Source organism: Amphiprion ocellaris, chromosome 1 (assembly GCF_022539595.1).
Source record: "Amphiprion ocellaris isolate individual 3 ecotype Okinawa chromosome 1, ASM2253959v1, whole genome shotgun sequence".
Lineage (NCBI taxonomy): Eukaryota > Metazoa > Chordata > Actinopteri > Pomacentridae > Amphiprion > Amphiprion ocellaris.
The window spans coordinates 40,492,454-40,508,891 of record NC_072766.1 but is presented as its reverse complement, the minus strand read 5'-3'; the positions used below and the strand labels follow the sequence as shown (position 1 = coordinate 40,508,891).

The window sequence follows — 16,438 nt, the reverse complement described above, 5'->3', positions numbered from 1 at the left end:
GTTTCGACCTTGAATTAGAAATCCTCGGCGAATAAATTAAGAAACATTTTGCAAATTAGAGTCCAAGAACACAATTTAACATATGAATAATCCAGTTTTTATCTTACAGTGTGCTATTTTATATTTATTTACATTTTTTCCCAATAAATCCAAGCTGAAAACGTCTCCGGCTGCACAACAAGGGAAACATCATCAGCCCAAATCCCCCAGTTTTCTTTTGTTCTCTCATCATTCAGTGCGAAAGGAGGCTGTCACCATTAAATATCTATGGCAGTCTATTGATTTTCTTTCAGACGCTTCTTTTCCTAATGCTTGCTGCTGATTAAGAGACATATGGAGGTAATTGCATTCTCATTTGCACCAGTTCATTAATATCCACGTTGGTGTAATTGTGTGCCGTAATTGATTTTTTTTAAAATCCATTTGTCTTCAAGGAGTGCTGGAGGAAACTTGCAGAGAAGTGAAAGTGAGGAGATTTAATTGTGTTTAATGTCGGACACGTTCTGTGGTGGGAAGTTTCCGTTATTGGCATGTGAAATGAGAAATAATTGGGAAAATAAGAGGAAAATGAGAGAGCAATTGCGTTAGATATGAAGCTCATGCCAGCAGCTGGTTAGCTTAGCTTAGCTTAGCATAAAGACTTGAAACAAGCATGGAAGACAAACCTTTATTTGCACTAAAATCTATTTTAGTCATAAAATTAGGACATGTAATTTTTAATGTAATGTATAATCTAAGATAGATAAGTTAACGAGAATAAGTTTTATTTCAGTATATGAATAACTTAACCCTCTTGTTGTCTTCATTTACGGGCACCAAAAAATATTGTCTGAAAAAAATCAAAAAATTCAGGAAAAAAATTCCCCAAATTTCTGAAAATTTGCAAAACCTTCAGGAAGAAGATTCCAAGAATTCCTTAAAAGTTTCCCTTAAAAGTTTTATTTTTAAAAAATCCCCCAAATTTGGCAAGAAAATTCTTGTAAATATATTTGGGAATGTTCTTAAGAAACATTTTTAACATTTCAATTTTTCCACCAAAAAATGTTCAAAGATTTCCCAAAAATGTTGAAAATGTGGACATCAGAAGTTTCACTGAATTTTTTTTCCCACCACATTTTCACACTTTAAACCGGGTCGATTTTGACCCGCAGGACGACACAAGGGTTAAGTAAGATATCGAGGGAACAAAGTGAAAAAGTATTACTAGATTTGAGAGCACGGTGAGCTTCAGCAGCTGGAGTTCTATGACGATATAAGACTCGTGTCTTTTATTCACACCTGAGAAGGTGAAGAACTAACATGACTATGTCCACGCACAACCCTGAAACTCCTGCATGGAAACCGTAAGGCCATCGGGGGTATAAAGGGATGCAACATGATTTTTAAGCATTACACTGGATGTAATTATAGAAAAACTGGCTCAATTTGTATTTGAACACACACAGTCAAAAGGAATTACCCCAAAATTACAATGAAAAACATTAAAATGACACCATGGGAATAAATATATAAAGAGCTATATATTCAGATACACATCGTATCATATTACTTACATTTATGTGGAATTTAACAAAGCAGAAAAATACTGTATAGAATAGAATATAATGGAGTTTCATTGCCATTTGTACGGATTTCTTTGTGGGTTTTCTCCAGTCAACTTTATATACAAGGAAAAACTAAATATTATAAAATAAAATAAAATAATGAAAAAGGTAAGAGCAGCAGCAATAAAAAAGCAAAATACAATATAAATTATAAAAATAAAATCGGTACACAGGATAAAAAGAGCACCATGTGTAAAAAAAAACAAAAAAAACAAAATAGATGCCTTGAGATGTAAATTGCACCTATTTGTGGTGTACAGATGTTATACTGCACATGTTGCTTTGAGAACACAAGTGAAATATATATAATGTAGTGAATAATATTCAAATTTCTGCAAACAAATGAAAATCAATGTTGTCTGGTGTTACTGGCAAGACGGTTACAATCAAATATGACAGATTATGGCTGCAATTTTAAAGAGCTTTGTACCATTTTTTTTAATGCTGAAAACTACTGTAAAATTCTAGGTATTTTCCATAAAATAAGGATTTTTTTTTCTTTTTTTTCCCCCCTCGAAATCCAAAAAATCAAGATGGTGATGTCTAAATTCCAAACCTGAGGCTTCAGAATTGGATCCAGAAACCAATGGATGATACAGATGTCTTATATGCAGTCTGTGGTTTGATCTGAGCAGCTAATAATCCACTTTTTTCTAACTCCACACCTCCAGATTTTCCTTAATCCCAGCCGACACTGACTGAAGTGACATCTCTGGAGGACATTAATCAGATCTCTCAGCTCTCTGCGGAGCCAAAAAAGACTCCGTGCTGCATCTCTGCAGTCGTAGCTCCACTTTAATGTGTAAAATCAGCCCAAAAAATGAGCGAAATACTGAAAAATATTATCAAAGCATTCGTCAGGATGCAGTTTTTATCGAGTCGGGGTCTGTTTAGCGGACGAATCGAAGTAGGAATCGATGATGTGGTGCAAATTAAACAGTGACAAATGGTGCATCTGCTAAACGAGAATCGATGATCCTTAATGAATCGGTGACATGGTCAAGTTTTAAGTGAGAGGCTGCACTTAAGAGAACAGCTGCAGACATAATGCAGGCGTATTTGTTGCACGGCGAACTGAGCAGCTGTTCAGGTGCTGTTGCACTGAGTAAGATGCTGTTTCATGCTGCCGTCCTGCTCCCTCTCATTCGTCTGACAGGAGATCGTCCTTGTGGTGTTCTTCGGGGTGGAATATTTTGTTCGCCTTTGGTCAGCAGGCTGCCGCAGCAAATACGTCGGCATCTGGGGCCGACTGCGCTTTGCCAGGAAGCCAATATCTATTATAGGTGGGAACACAACCTCCGGTGCACACTCGCATCTATGCACATGCACACAAAACACATTGTGCCCACATGCAGCATTTAAACAATATCTGTAAGATACCCTGAGCTGCATCCCAAAATGAGATATCTAAGACAAATTCAGCATGAAATTAAAACTGTCACTGCAATATTTTCTGCTTTTTATTCCTGAAATTGGAGCTTCCAGGTGTTTTTTTTTTTTTTAAATATGCAGCAATGAATATTAGGAGTAATGTTATTTGTAACCCAAATTGATTAATAGAATCTTCTCTTTTTTAATGAATGAGCACTTTTCCCCACATTTGTACTCTCTTTTTTTACTTTTACAAGCTTCATATGGAGGACAGCACTAGCTCTGAGTATGTATGTGGATATATTCATATTATTTATGTTCACCAATGTGTCATATTTACACCTGAAGCCTCTCATTCTCTATTCATGCAGATCTGATTGTAGTTGTTGCCTCAATAGTTGTGCTGTCAGTGGGATCCAAAGGTCAGGTCTTTGCCACCTCTGCTGTAAGGTAAGATGCAGTTTACTCTAAATAATGCATGTAGAAACACGCATTATTTTACATAACATGGAAATAAAAAGAATAGAAACAAAATCTGCTAATATAGAGGGATCCAGGGAATACTTGGATTTGTTGAGTTTTTATGTGTATTTTTGTGGTGTCAAAACTTCAGCTCTAAATTAGTCTGAATAATCTGCATATTTAATAACGCAGCAGGGTATTCATATTCATTAGGTTTAGTTCTATGATTTATGATACTCTAGGGTTTTATATTATTACATTATTTTATTCTCCGTGATGAGTATTATACTGTAGAATCTCAGTCTTAATATGTATTATAGTCGGGTAAAGTAGTATTTTAGATATTTTTTATTTGTGTAAAGAATTTCTGTCGAGATTGATAAAGTTTATTTTATCTTTTATTAGCTTAGCTTAGCTCAGCTAGTCTTAGCTCATTTTATCTTATATTAGTGTAAACTGTAAGTGCACAAAATGTGCTGCAAAGCTTTCAGATTGTGATTATAATGACTGCTTTGATGCCACCATACTTTAGGACTTTTTGTTTATGTATACATAGCTACAGCACATGCATCTGATTTGAAGGCAGTGCGGGTAGATAAACGTGTTTTATGTTCCTCTCCAGAGGGATTCGCTTCCTGCAGATCCTTCGTATGCTGCACGTCGACCGGCAGGGAGGAACCTGGCGTCTCCTGGGCTCCGTCGTCTTCATCCATCGGCAGGTACACAACGGCGCCTTTAAAAGGCACGTCTCATTTCAATTTCAGCACATTCCCACCGGGGCTTCTGATTATTATTAGTGAGTTGGAGGCTCATCTCTCTCGGTGGGGATTCGCAGCCTCTGCTCATCGTGTATTGTTTTCCTTTACTGAAAGATCACATCGGAATGCATGGTGCATTTAAAACGGCATCGTGCAGAGAGCTCACAAGAAAAGCGACGCTGTGCAGTAGGTTGGGTTTTTAGGGTTATAGGCTCATCTGCTACAGAGGGTTATGTCTTCCTCCAGGGTATCATTCAGCCCAGACACAGAGGTGGCCGTGATTATCCCCGGCGGCCGCGGTAGTTGTCTTTAACGTCCATATAAAAGGAGAGAGTGATGAGCTGGCCGCCAAGGATGTTACTCATCCAGTAGCACCTACTGTGCTTCCTTCCTTGTATTGGCCTTGGCTGATGAGCGTATCACTCCCAGCTGAGGCCGGCCATCAGCAGCTACTGACCACAGCTGTAAAGAAAGCGAGTGTTGGCTCAGAGTGATGCTCAGGCTGTTTTCTGTGGAAGGCACTTCAGATGGAGGGTGTAAAATAACAGGTAGAGTTTAACAGCACCCGCCATAGAAAAGAAATGTAGTCAGATGGTGTTGTTAAACCGTTACTGCGTGTTCTGCCTTCTTACAAATGCAAAATCTTCCACTAATAACCACCATGTGCAAAGGAAAAGATGGTGCAGTGTAGGAAAAGTGTAGCAAACCCTTTAACACTCAGATCCTGCAGTGTTTTTTGCTCACTTTTTTACTGCAATATAAAGTATTGTACCTTTATTGAAACAGAACAGCCATAAGCAGAAGGAGAAAAAGCTCAAAAAATTTCTTCTTTGCAGGATGACAGTTATTTTGCCCCAAATCTCATAAAACGAGACTTGAAGGCAACTTATGCAACATATTCCAAGTGCCTACAGGTGTTAGTAACACTTGAAAATGGTGGCTCTACCTTCTTATAAATGCGTGATCTTGCACGAAGTAGTAGATGGTGCATTGTAGGAAAAGTTCAAGCAATCGGTGTTTGTCCTTTATGACTTGTGAACCTTTTAACAGTTGTTTGCCGAAGCAGTTTCTGTTGGGTTTTTTTTTTTTACTGCAATATAAGTTCTATTCTTCTTCTTCTATGGAAGCAGCACAACAATCTACAGAAGTATAGAAAACTCAAGAATGTCTTATGTGCAGTACGAAAAAGTTATAATGCCATAAATCATTGAAAAAAGTGCAATTTCTTCGATTTCTTTAGTTTACAAAAATTGAAAAGCCATAGAATCAACTTGTGCAAATATGTTCCAAGAGCCCAGGGCTGTTACCAATACTGGACAAATACTGTAAATATTTTACTTCTTTACATTTTCAGTTTGTTTCCATCCTCGTCTCCAGCCTGCAGTTCAGCTGAAGTGAAACTGAATTTTTGCTACATGATCATTGGCCGCAGCAAAGCCACTGAAGGCTTCACTTATGCGTGGAAAAACACAGAATTTTTTAAATTTTTTTCAGAATCTAGTTAGCACAATTGATTAATTTTTGGCATTTTTTTAAAAATCGAGAGATTCTGGGGGACACTCCCGAGGCCAAGGACTTTGCCAAGCAGTTCCTGGAACGTCTTGCCAAACAGAACGCTAACCAACAGAAACAGGCACCGCAGAACCAACAGAAAACCCTTAAGCAGCAGCAGGATTCTGTATGAGGCGGAACAGGATCCTCATCTCTCTACCAGTCCAACCATACGAGTGGCCAGCAGCAGCGCTTTGAGACCGTCACCTCAGGGAAGAAGAAAAAGAAGCAGAAGATGGTCCGGGCAGACCCCAGCCTTCTAGGTTTTTCTGTGAATGCGTCATCTGAAAGATTGAATATGGGAGAGATTGAGACTTGTAGGAAAAGTGTCCCCCCATTTTGACGAAACATCACGATTTGATGATTAGATTTGGTTAATTTTCCAGAACGAAGAAACATCATGTCACAGATAAATAGCTATAAGGCTGTTGGAAGGTTTAAAATTAGTCAGTTCCGTTTGTTTTTACACCATCTACCTTTGATAAATGGTGGTTTTCTTTTTTCAAAGACAAAAAGTCTTTCAAACCTACTTCTGGGTGACCTATACATACTGTATATATCATTTCTATTACATATTATACTGAGATTTTAGATATACGTTACATATTTCAAATATTTTATTCCCTCACTATAAATAACACTAAACTGAACTGAATTTTAAAAATTTAATGGTAATAAATAGCATATTTTAGCCATAATCTATGAGTCTGCTTGAGACTTTTCTGTTTTTATTATCAATAGCTGCTTTTTTTGTTTGTTGTTTTTTGTTTTGGCACATTTAAATTCAATTCAGAATCTCTTGGGTATTAGTTGTGAAGAGTTCAACCCAAGATAAACTGACTGTTTTTCCTGCTCAAATTGCTTAATTCAAAGTATTTTTCAGGCCTAAAAAGATTAAAATATCCAATTTCCAAAGAGAGAACACGGTTTAAGAAGCCAATATATTGCATATTTTTATTTCTTTTCCCTTCAATCATCCTCTGAACTGCACAGATTTTTTTTAAAAAGCTGCAGGTTTTAGGTTCCAAGCTGTGATTTTAATTCCTATCATGCTTCCTCCATTATCCGACACCTGTTTCACATGCGCTGGGAGTCGAGGCGGCGCTGATGTGGAGGTTTCAGTGTCCAGTTCCACTCACAGTAGCCGGGCCGAGATGGACTCTTCACACCGAGGCGCAAATGGAGTCTGAAGAGAGAGGATGAGTGTGAGATTGACTCTGGGAGAGGCCCAGCTAAACTCAGCTCTGATTAAAGGCATCAGAAATCAATATGACGGCGTGTGGAGGCAGAACTGTGCTCCTTATGCCAATGTTTTATCTTTATTTCATCCCACTGTGCAGCCATCTTGGGTACAGAGTGATGACATGCTCCGTTAACGCCCCGAACAACCCCGACGTCCACCGGGGAAATACAGTGTGTGCTCGTACAACAGCCGCCGCAATAGAGGTCAAACTGCCATCAACCAGCTGCACTCCGGCGGATTGCATCTCCAATATTTGCTCCTCGGCGATTTTCTTGCCACCAACACGGAACCCGAACACTTTGTTCTGCCAGTCTCTTACGTAAACACTCCAAACTGCAGCCGCTCTGTGGTAACAGCTGGAGTTTGTAAAGCCAGTGGAGTTTCGTTTACTCCAATCAGTGTCAGTGTCTGTGTGGTTTTGAGGAGACATCGAGTAGCATTCAGTTTCTCCTGGTCAGACAGATAGGAAGCTCCTGAAAGCGTCTGCCAGGTCACAGCAGCAGCATAAAAAACTCAAAAAGGCTTTAAAAGCCGTCATTGCCTTGAATCAAGCACTTATAAAGTTGCAAACATTATCCGAGGAAGTTCCAGGCTCTCAGCTTTTCACAGCCGCCACTGAAACATTGACGAGGATTAGAAATGCAGAATTGCATTTATTTTTACTTCATAAATGACACATCCCAGTAATTGCTCTAATTTTCACTCAACTTAAACTCTAAATTTGTTAATCTCAGTTCAGTCAAACCCAGGATTACAGTATCTAGAGTCATTTTTTGTTTAGTTTTAGTGAAAGCTTGCAAAAAAATGACATTTTAGTCTAGTTTTATTTAAGAACAAACATTATAACCACCAGCATTTAAATAAGATTTTGTCATTTTAGTTGAAAAAGAACCAGTGCTGCTCCATATTTTTTATTTTTAGTCATTTTCATTCTGCTAAAACTGTAGATATTTTAATCTTTACTTAGTCAAACCCAGGATTCCAATATCTAGAGACATTTTAGTGCAGTTTTAGTGAAAAACTTGCCAAAAATGGACATTTTAATCTAGTTTTATTCAAGTACAAACTTTACAACCACCAGCGTTTAAATAAGAGTCTGTCATTTTAGTTAAAAAAGAACCAGTACTGCTCAATATGTTTTGTTTTTTTAGATATTTTAATCTTGACTTAGTCAAGCCCGGGATTCCAATATCTAGAGACATTTTAGTGTAGTTCTGGTGAAAAATTTGCCAAAAATTGGCATTTTAGTCTAGTTTTATGGAAGAACAAGCATTATAACCACCAGCGTTTAAATAAGACTTGACAAAAATGACTAGAGTCATTTTTATGTAGCTTTAGTGAAAAAACTTGCCAAAAATGGACATTTTTCAAGTTTCTCCTGGTCAGACAGATAGGAAGCTGCTGAAAGTGATCGCCAGGTCACAGCAGCAGCATAAAAGCCTAAAAAAAAAAAAAAAACATTTTGAAAGCTGTTACTGCCTTGACTCAGGCACTCATAAAGTTGCAAACATCATATGAGGGAGTTCCAGGCTCTCTCCACGTTTCACAGCCGCCACTGAAACGTCCCAAACACTCAATATAAACCCTGTAACCTTAGTGCATGAAGAAACACAGATGTTGAGCACTAATGCAGTGAAAGTGCCATTTGCTTACCGCTAATGTACAGAGAAGTTTATGCTGTTTCACTGCTGCCAAACGCACACGCACACACACACACACACACACACACATTTTATTTGCAATCATCTGCTGCTGCCTCTCCGTGGCTCTCTAAAATATCTCAGAGTGACAGTTTTGGGCCGAGGAACAAATAAGAATTTCACTCATCAGGAATTCAGTCCAATTTTGGTGCAGCGGCTGCTCCGAGTGGTTAAACACAGTTTAAATCACGAAGGAGGTGAGTGCACTTAAAGAGATTTTTCATAAGGCAGCGGTCCAATTACAGTCAGGCAGGATGAGAGTCAAGGCCGCCCAATTAGACCTCCTGAGCAACATCATACACAGCTCCTTATTGAATCTGCAATAAGATGCTTTATACTTATTCTAAATACAGTAGCAGAGATCAGCTGCCAGGACTTCAGACTAATTTATGATGATTTACTGCCCACGCAGATTCAATCAACACCCCTCCAGCTATCACAGATTCTTACTCAGCTTACTTTCAGTTTCAACTCAGGTGCACTTTCTTTCCTTTTTAGCTGCCTCAAGTTGACACAGGTACACAGATTTTTAATACTCTGCAAACTTGTAAGATAAGAGATACACTACTGTTCGAAAGTTTGGGGTCACCCAGGCAATTTCATGTTTTCCATGAAAACCCACACCTTTATTCATGTGCTAACATAACTGCACAAGGGTTTTCTAGTCATCAATTATCCTTTCAACACCATTAGCTAACACAATGTAGCATTAGAACACAGGAGTGATGGTTGCTGGAAATATTCCATTAAAAATCAGCTGTTTCCAGCTAGAATTGTCATTTACCACGTTAACAATGTCTAGTTAAAGTTGCTCTATATTAGCTAAAGTTGATATTAGTTAAAGTTGCTCTATATTGAAGTTGCTCTACATAAGTTGAAGTTGCCCTATGTTAGCTAAAGTTGTCCTGTGTTAGCTAAGGTTGCCCAATGTCAGCTAAAGTTGCCCTATGTTAGCTAAAGTTGCCCTGTGTTAGCTAAAGTTGCCCTGTGTTAGCTAAGGTTGCCCAGTGTTAGCTAAAGTTGCCCTATGTTGGCTAAAGTTGCCCTGTGTTGGCTAAAGTTGCCCTATGTTAGCTAAAGTTGCCCTATGTTAGCTAAAGTTGCCCTGTGTTAGCTAAAGTTGCCCTGTGTTAGCTAAGGTTGCCCAATGTTAGCTAAAGTTGCCCTATGTTAGCTAAAGTTGCCCTGTGTTAGCTAAAGTTGCCCTGTGTTAGCTAAAGTTGCCCTGTGTTAGCTAAGGTTGCCCAGTGTTAGCTAAAGTTGCCCTGTGTTAGCTAAAGTTGCCCTGTGTTGGCTAAAGTTGCCCTATGTTAGCTAAAGTTGCCCTGTGTTAGCTAAAGTTGCCCTATGTTAGCTAAAGTTGATATTAGTAAAAGTCACTCTCTATTAGCTAAAGTTTATAATATTACTTAAAGTTACTCCATATTCAAATTGCTCCATATTAGTTGCTCAGAAATGTGCTAAAGTTGCTCCATATTAGTTAAAGTTGATATTATCAGTTAAAGTTGCTCTACATTAGCTAATGTTGCTCTAAATTAGCTAAAGTTTATATTATTAGTTAAAGATGCTCTATATTAATCAAATTTGCTCTAAATGAGTTAAAGTTGACCTACACTACCGTTCAAAAAATTTGGGTTCACCCAGACAATTTCATGTTTTCCATAACTGCATAAGGGTTTTCTAGTCATCGATGAGCCTTTCAACACCATTAACTAACACAATGTAGCATTAGAACACAGGAGTGATGGTTGCTGGAAATGTTCCTCTGTACCCCTATGGAGATATTCCATTAAAAATCAGCTGTTTCCAGCTACAATAGTCATTTACCACATTAACAATGTCTACACTGGATTTATCATTCATTTAATGTCATCTTCATTGAAAAAAACATTTTTCTTTCAAAAATAAGGACATTTCTGAGTGACCCTAAACTTTTGAATGGTAGTGTCTGTAAACGTGTAGTTTCAGCAAATAAATTCAAGGTGCATAAGCGAGCAGATGCAAAGCCGTAGATATTTCTAGATTCTATGAACACTTTAGTACGTGAAAAAGTTTGGTCTGTATATTAAACAAAGTATAACATACACTAAGTCTATATTTCACAGGTAGAGAGGAGCTAAAGCAATTTCTTGTTGTGTATTTTTTTCTCTGATTTCTGCAAAATATATCCAAATTCTTAGCAAAGCTGTTGATTTAACTCATATTTGGTAAGTTTGAGACATGTTTCAGTCACTATTTCCATTGTCTGACAACAGAAATACGACTTTATTGGGAGTTCAGATGTATTAGAATGCCATACATGTGAGCACAGGAAGCAGGAGAGAAGAAAAATCAATGTAAAATGTGTTGTGTTTTTTTTTTTTAAAACAAGGACATTTTTAAGTGACCAAAACCTTTGAACGCTAGTGTATATGGTAGCATATAAATAATGAAGGAATGTCAACTTTGACAGCTAATTTTTAGGTTTATTCTTAGTTCTAGTCAAACTGATCAGAAAAAAAAAATATTTTAGCAATTCTTACTAAACTAAAACTCTACATATTTTAATCCTGGCTTTACATTTTAGTGTAGTTCCACTAAAAGAAAGAACTGTAAAAAGTACTGTAAATTGAGCAAGAAGAAAAGATGTTGCATGACAGCTATTTTCAGATTAAATTTTAGTTCTCAAACTAGTCAGCTCCATATTTTTCTGTTTAGTCTTTTTTTCACTCAACTAAAACTCAAAATAATTTAATCTTGACTTAGTCAAACCCAAGATTAAAATATCTCCAGTCATGTCAGTGTAGGTTTAGTGAAACAAATGCTAAAAATGAAGATTTTAGTCCAGTTTTATTCAATAACAAACATTATAACCACCAGCGTTTAAATAGGATTTTTATCATTTTAGTGAAGAAAGAACCACTGCTCCATATTTCTTATTTTTTAGTCATTTTCACTCAAATAAAACTGTAGATATTTTAACCTCAGTTTAGTCAAACCCAGGATTACAATATATAGACTCATTTCAGTGTAGTTTTAATGAAAAGCTCGGCAAAAATAACTTAATAAAGCATATTTTGTATTTAAATAATTCTCACTCAACTTAAAACTAAAACTTTTCACCTCACCCTAGTCAAAGCCAAGATTGAGATATAATTTTAGTGTGACTTTAGTGATATGCCTGGAAAATGAAGTTTTATTGTCATTTTTTCATAACTAAATATGAATATTATAACTAAATTTAAGAAAACAGAACTGGAACTGAAAATGAAGCGACTAAATGACAGGATTTAAAAACTTTACTTCCTGAGTGACACATGCCGGCTCAGACGGCAGCATTCTTAAAAAAGAACGTTTTTAATCATCACATTCACATGAATATTCACGTCCGTATGTCATATTATTAGCAAACACGCCCGCATTAGACTTGAACTGAGAAGCAGACCCACAGATATATATATAATCTAATTATAATATGTTCTTTAGAATGTTGTTTATTGAAATATGTACGTGTCTGTGCATGTTTATTCCAGGAGCTGATCACCACCTTATACATCGGGTTCCTGAGCCTCATCTTCTCCTCGTACTTCGTCTACCTGGCAGAGAAAGACGCCGTCGACAGCAGCGGCTCAACTGAGTTTGGAAACTATGCAGACGCTCTGTGGTGGGGAGTGGTAAGAAGCTGGGGATCTGTGTGCACTTTTTTGCACTTTACTGTAAGATAAATCATTAAATTTACCATCAAGGCTTGGTTTAAGGTTGGCTAAGCTAGCATAGGGTAAGAGCTTGGACTAGGCATGCATTAGGGTTGGAATAAGTCTTCTAACATCTGTCAATAAGCATCTTTACACGTACACTGAGCCCTGTTATCTGATTTTAATCACGTTCAGGGTTTGGTGTAAAGTCGAGGACAAAATAATTAGAAGGAAATTAAATTCTTGTTGAAACTTCTCCCAGAGCGAGGAATTCTTAACAGACATACTAGTTTCATTTGGGAAACTTATTTTGCTCACAGAAATATAATTATTTCACAAAATTTCAAACAGATCAGCCGCACAGTTTTTATTTTGTTCATTTTCGCTCAGTTTAAAACAAGAAACTTTGATTTCAGCAAAGTTAAAGCCAAACTGAAATGTAGTTTTAATGAAACTCCACACAAAAATGAACGTTTGATTCAAGAGCAAATATGAATTTTAGAACTAAAGTTCAGAAAACAGAACTGGTACTGGAAATTAAGCAACACAATGATAGTGCAGTTTTACATTTACTTTTATTTCAGGAATGACACATGCCAACTCAAAACATACCAAGGTCAGAATTATTAGCTTCCTTCATGCAAAGAGTCGTCTTTTTTGCTTCTTTTTTGCTAACAGCCAGCCAAAGTTCAGTGTAGTTTTTTAAAAATTCCAGGTACATTTCCTCATGAATCCCAACACATTCTCGTTAAACAAATAAAATAAATAATAAAGTTATTATAATGCCTGTATACTGGAAAATTACCCTTTAACTTTATTTCACAAACTTAGAGCAAGTTAAAGTCCATCATTGGCTCAATATTGGTTTCTGCTGTGGCTCAACGAAAAGGTCATTTCCTAAGGCTAATAATATTGACCCTTGTAGATTTTCGTTCGTGTTAAAAATACTAAATAAAAAGAATTTATGTTTTCTAAAACAAACTATTATGTTTAGAAATTATGTGTTTAACAGTGCTTGCTCTGTTAAACGGCACTTTATCAGAGAATATTTATAGAGGGGCTAATAGTTTTGTCCTCAACTCCTGAAGAATCTCAGATAATCTCATTTTATTGACATGACATTATGTTTAACCAGCAAAATACATTGAATTTGAGGAATTACTTTTCCTTTTCAATTACAGTTATTTTTAATTAATCTTTTCTTAATGTCTTTAAGCTGATTACTCATAAAAATGAAGTTGTTCCAACTATTTTTTTTTTCACATTATCTAAAATGATATTTTGGGCGTTTTTGTGCTTAATTACCAGTTTGTTCCAGTTAGATTTACTTGAGTAGTTTTTGGAATTTTTATTTGAAGAATTAATTAAATGCCCTCTGTATCATATTTATTCAGCCTGTAGACCCTCTAACACAGTTTTGCTGTCTGAAATTGTTTTTTACTCTAATTTCTGAACTCAAGGTGAAGAAAAAATAGGTTATCAAGCCAAGTTCATTAAGTTACGATAACTCAAATTTAGTTTTAAATCAACTAATGAAGAAATTGTAATTAATTTTATTATATCGACACACCACATCAAAATGAAGTGTGCAACTGAAAAGGGTTTTGTAAAATTGGTAAATGAGGCTTCTGATCTCGCAATTCTACATTTAATTAAGGTGGGAATAGCGCTTGATTTTTACACTCCAGGTGTTTGTGGTGCTATACTGAGGAGCAGGTGTTGTTATTGTGAGGTTTTCGCTTATAGCTGTACGGTTTATGATCTGTTTTTTCTTAATTTTACAACTTACACTTCAGGCATACAGTAAAAATAGCAAATAAGTGTCGCAGCGTGAGGAAACATAACACTTGAGAGAGGTGTCAGTCTGTTGTTGCACAGCATTTAGACAGACTCTCATTAACCTGCTTCACCTGCACCATGTCACTACAGCTGGAGGAAATATCTGCGCATACATGCAGCGTTATCCGTCCAGACCGCCATTTTATCCCAATATTGTAATGTTTGCATAAGAAACCCGCTTACTCATGTGTGATTCACAAAGCGGGTGAGAGCAAATAAACCTCAGGGTCGCCAAAGTGGCAGCCGTCAGGTTGTATCAACACGAATCAGCCTCCAGAGCGCCTTCTACAATCTGTCTGAAGTTTCTGTTCACTATCAGGTGTTCAGCGCACACAGAGCTGCGATTTTTCTCAACATACACTGTAGAAAATGTTTGTACATTTCACGGTGAAAAACTGTCAAACCATGACCGTAAAAATCTGCAAACTCTAAAACAGTTTGTTGCAGTTTTTCTAACATTGAATCACCATAAATAAGTTAATCAGGAGAAAAGTGTGTTTTTTGTTTTTTTTTTTTTTAATTTTGTCTTGAAAAATGCATTTCCCAACTCCTGCACATTTTTTAATGGGAAAATGGCGTAATATGTGTAACAATACTGTAATTGTTGCATTTAATTCTCTAAAAGTATACAGTTTTTCCCAGTTAAATGTACATATTGTACTGGTAATGGAAACGTGCTGCCATATTTATAACAAGTAACAAGGCAATTTCTGCATTTATTACATGTAAAAAAAAAATGCAGTTTGTTACCAGTCAAACTGATGTGCTTTTGTGTTAATAACGGACATATGCTTTAATATTTATGACAGCTAAAAACACACATATTAAATGTTAAATACACTAACTGTTGTACTGATGATGGAAAAATGCTGTCATATTTATAATAAGTTACACAAATTTTATATTATAGCGTATTTTCATGTAAATTTTCATATTTTTAAAGGTTAAAACTTTTTTTTAGAGTAAAATGAAATGAAGTACCTTTTTTGAACTATAAAATCAACAATATCAATACATTTCTTCATCATAAATGTAGAAAATGTTTTACCGTAATTTTACAGTAGCGTTCTGGCATTCAACATTTGATTTTACAGTGTAGGAAGTGCTTTTGATGCCGGTGTACAACCTTTAAAATTGCAAAATACTTCTGTCTTGTCCACCACTGTCCCCCTGCTTCCTGTGTTTATGCTAAGCTAAGCTAACCTGCTGCTTCATAACACACACACACAAGCGGTTTTGATGACTTCATTCAACTCTCATTTAATTAATAACCACCTAATTGAGTCACTTAAGTCAGAAAATTCATTTTAATTGTCTCAGTGACTTTATTACATCCCTGTAATTAATCTCTACTTATTTATAATAATTAGAAATAATTGTCAGCGCCATCCCGAGCCGATCCTGGCTTCCCATTGTGATCGAAATATTCTCCTCTCCCATCTTGCCAAAAGTAAGATTTTTGCAGAAAGCACCGACTTACTGTTGTAAGCTGAATTTCACAGAGCGAAAGGTCAAATATAGAAGTGTTTTATCTGTACTACTGTTGTTACAGTAGGAGTTGTGTGGAAACCCCTGGGCACATCTAGTGGGCTGCTAATACAAGCAGCAAAAACAAGTAGTGGAGAGAATATGGGCTGAAAATTTATTTTCAGACAATAAGTCACCACCCACTCAGCTTCCTGGAAACTTCGGGGACTTTGATATTAAAAAAACGTACGCACACACACTAACACATTTACACAGCAGAGTCAACAGCATTCCAGTCTCCTTTAAATGAATGTGGTTTTTTTCTACTATATTCACACTTTACATATCGGGATGTTTATCCGATTTAGGTTCGTTCTCCGTCTGTTTAGGAGATGTTAAGAGTCGGAGAGGTGAAAGATCGAACTTGCGGTCGCAGCGTCTGGGGAAACATCGGCCTCCTACGCTGCATTAGGACTCAAAGCAGATTCATCACAGCAACAACGGCTGCTTTCCAGTCTTTTGAGCAGATCTGTTTAGTCACCTGCACGTCAGGCAACATGACACAGCACCAGACAAAGCCGTGTTTCTGGTGTTGCCACTCGGTCATAAAAGCAGCATTTTCAGAGCTTTTTATTAGCCACAATAGCCAGACGGCCGTACAGATTGCAGAATCGATCTGCTGGTCGTTCATTTACTTTAGATTTCTCTACTGAAACACCCCATATGATGGATTGCTGTGATATTTTTTGAAGTACCAAGGTTGTATAAC

General features: G+C 36.8%; 1 protein-coding gene across 4 annotated transcripts in view; it reads left to right on the top strand.

Annotated features, from left to right (window-relative positions):
* The window catches only part of kcnq1.1 (potassium voltage-gated channel, KQT-like subfamily, member 1.1), an 85,345-nt gene that overhangs the window by 28,068 nt on the left and 40,839 nt on the right, over positions 1-16,438 (top strand). For 3 of the 4 annotated variants that reach the window (XM_055012660.1, XM_055012652.1, XM_055012654.1), the window contains exons 3-6: positions 2,761-2,887; positions 3,347-3,425; positions 4,060-4,156; positions 12,202-12,342. In XM_055012660.1, the coding sequence (XP_054868635.1) occupies positions 2,761-2,887; positions 3,347-3,425; positions 4,060-4,156; positions 12,202-12,342 (444 nt within the window). The remainder of the gene's footprint in view (positions 1-2,760; positions 2,888-3,346; positions 3,426-4,059; positions 4,157-12,201; positions 12,343-16,438) is intronic. The other variant, XM_055012658.1, reaches the window with a different exon arrangement.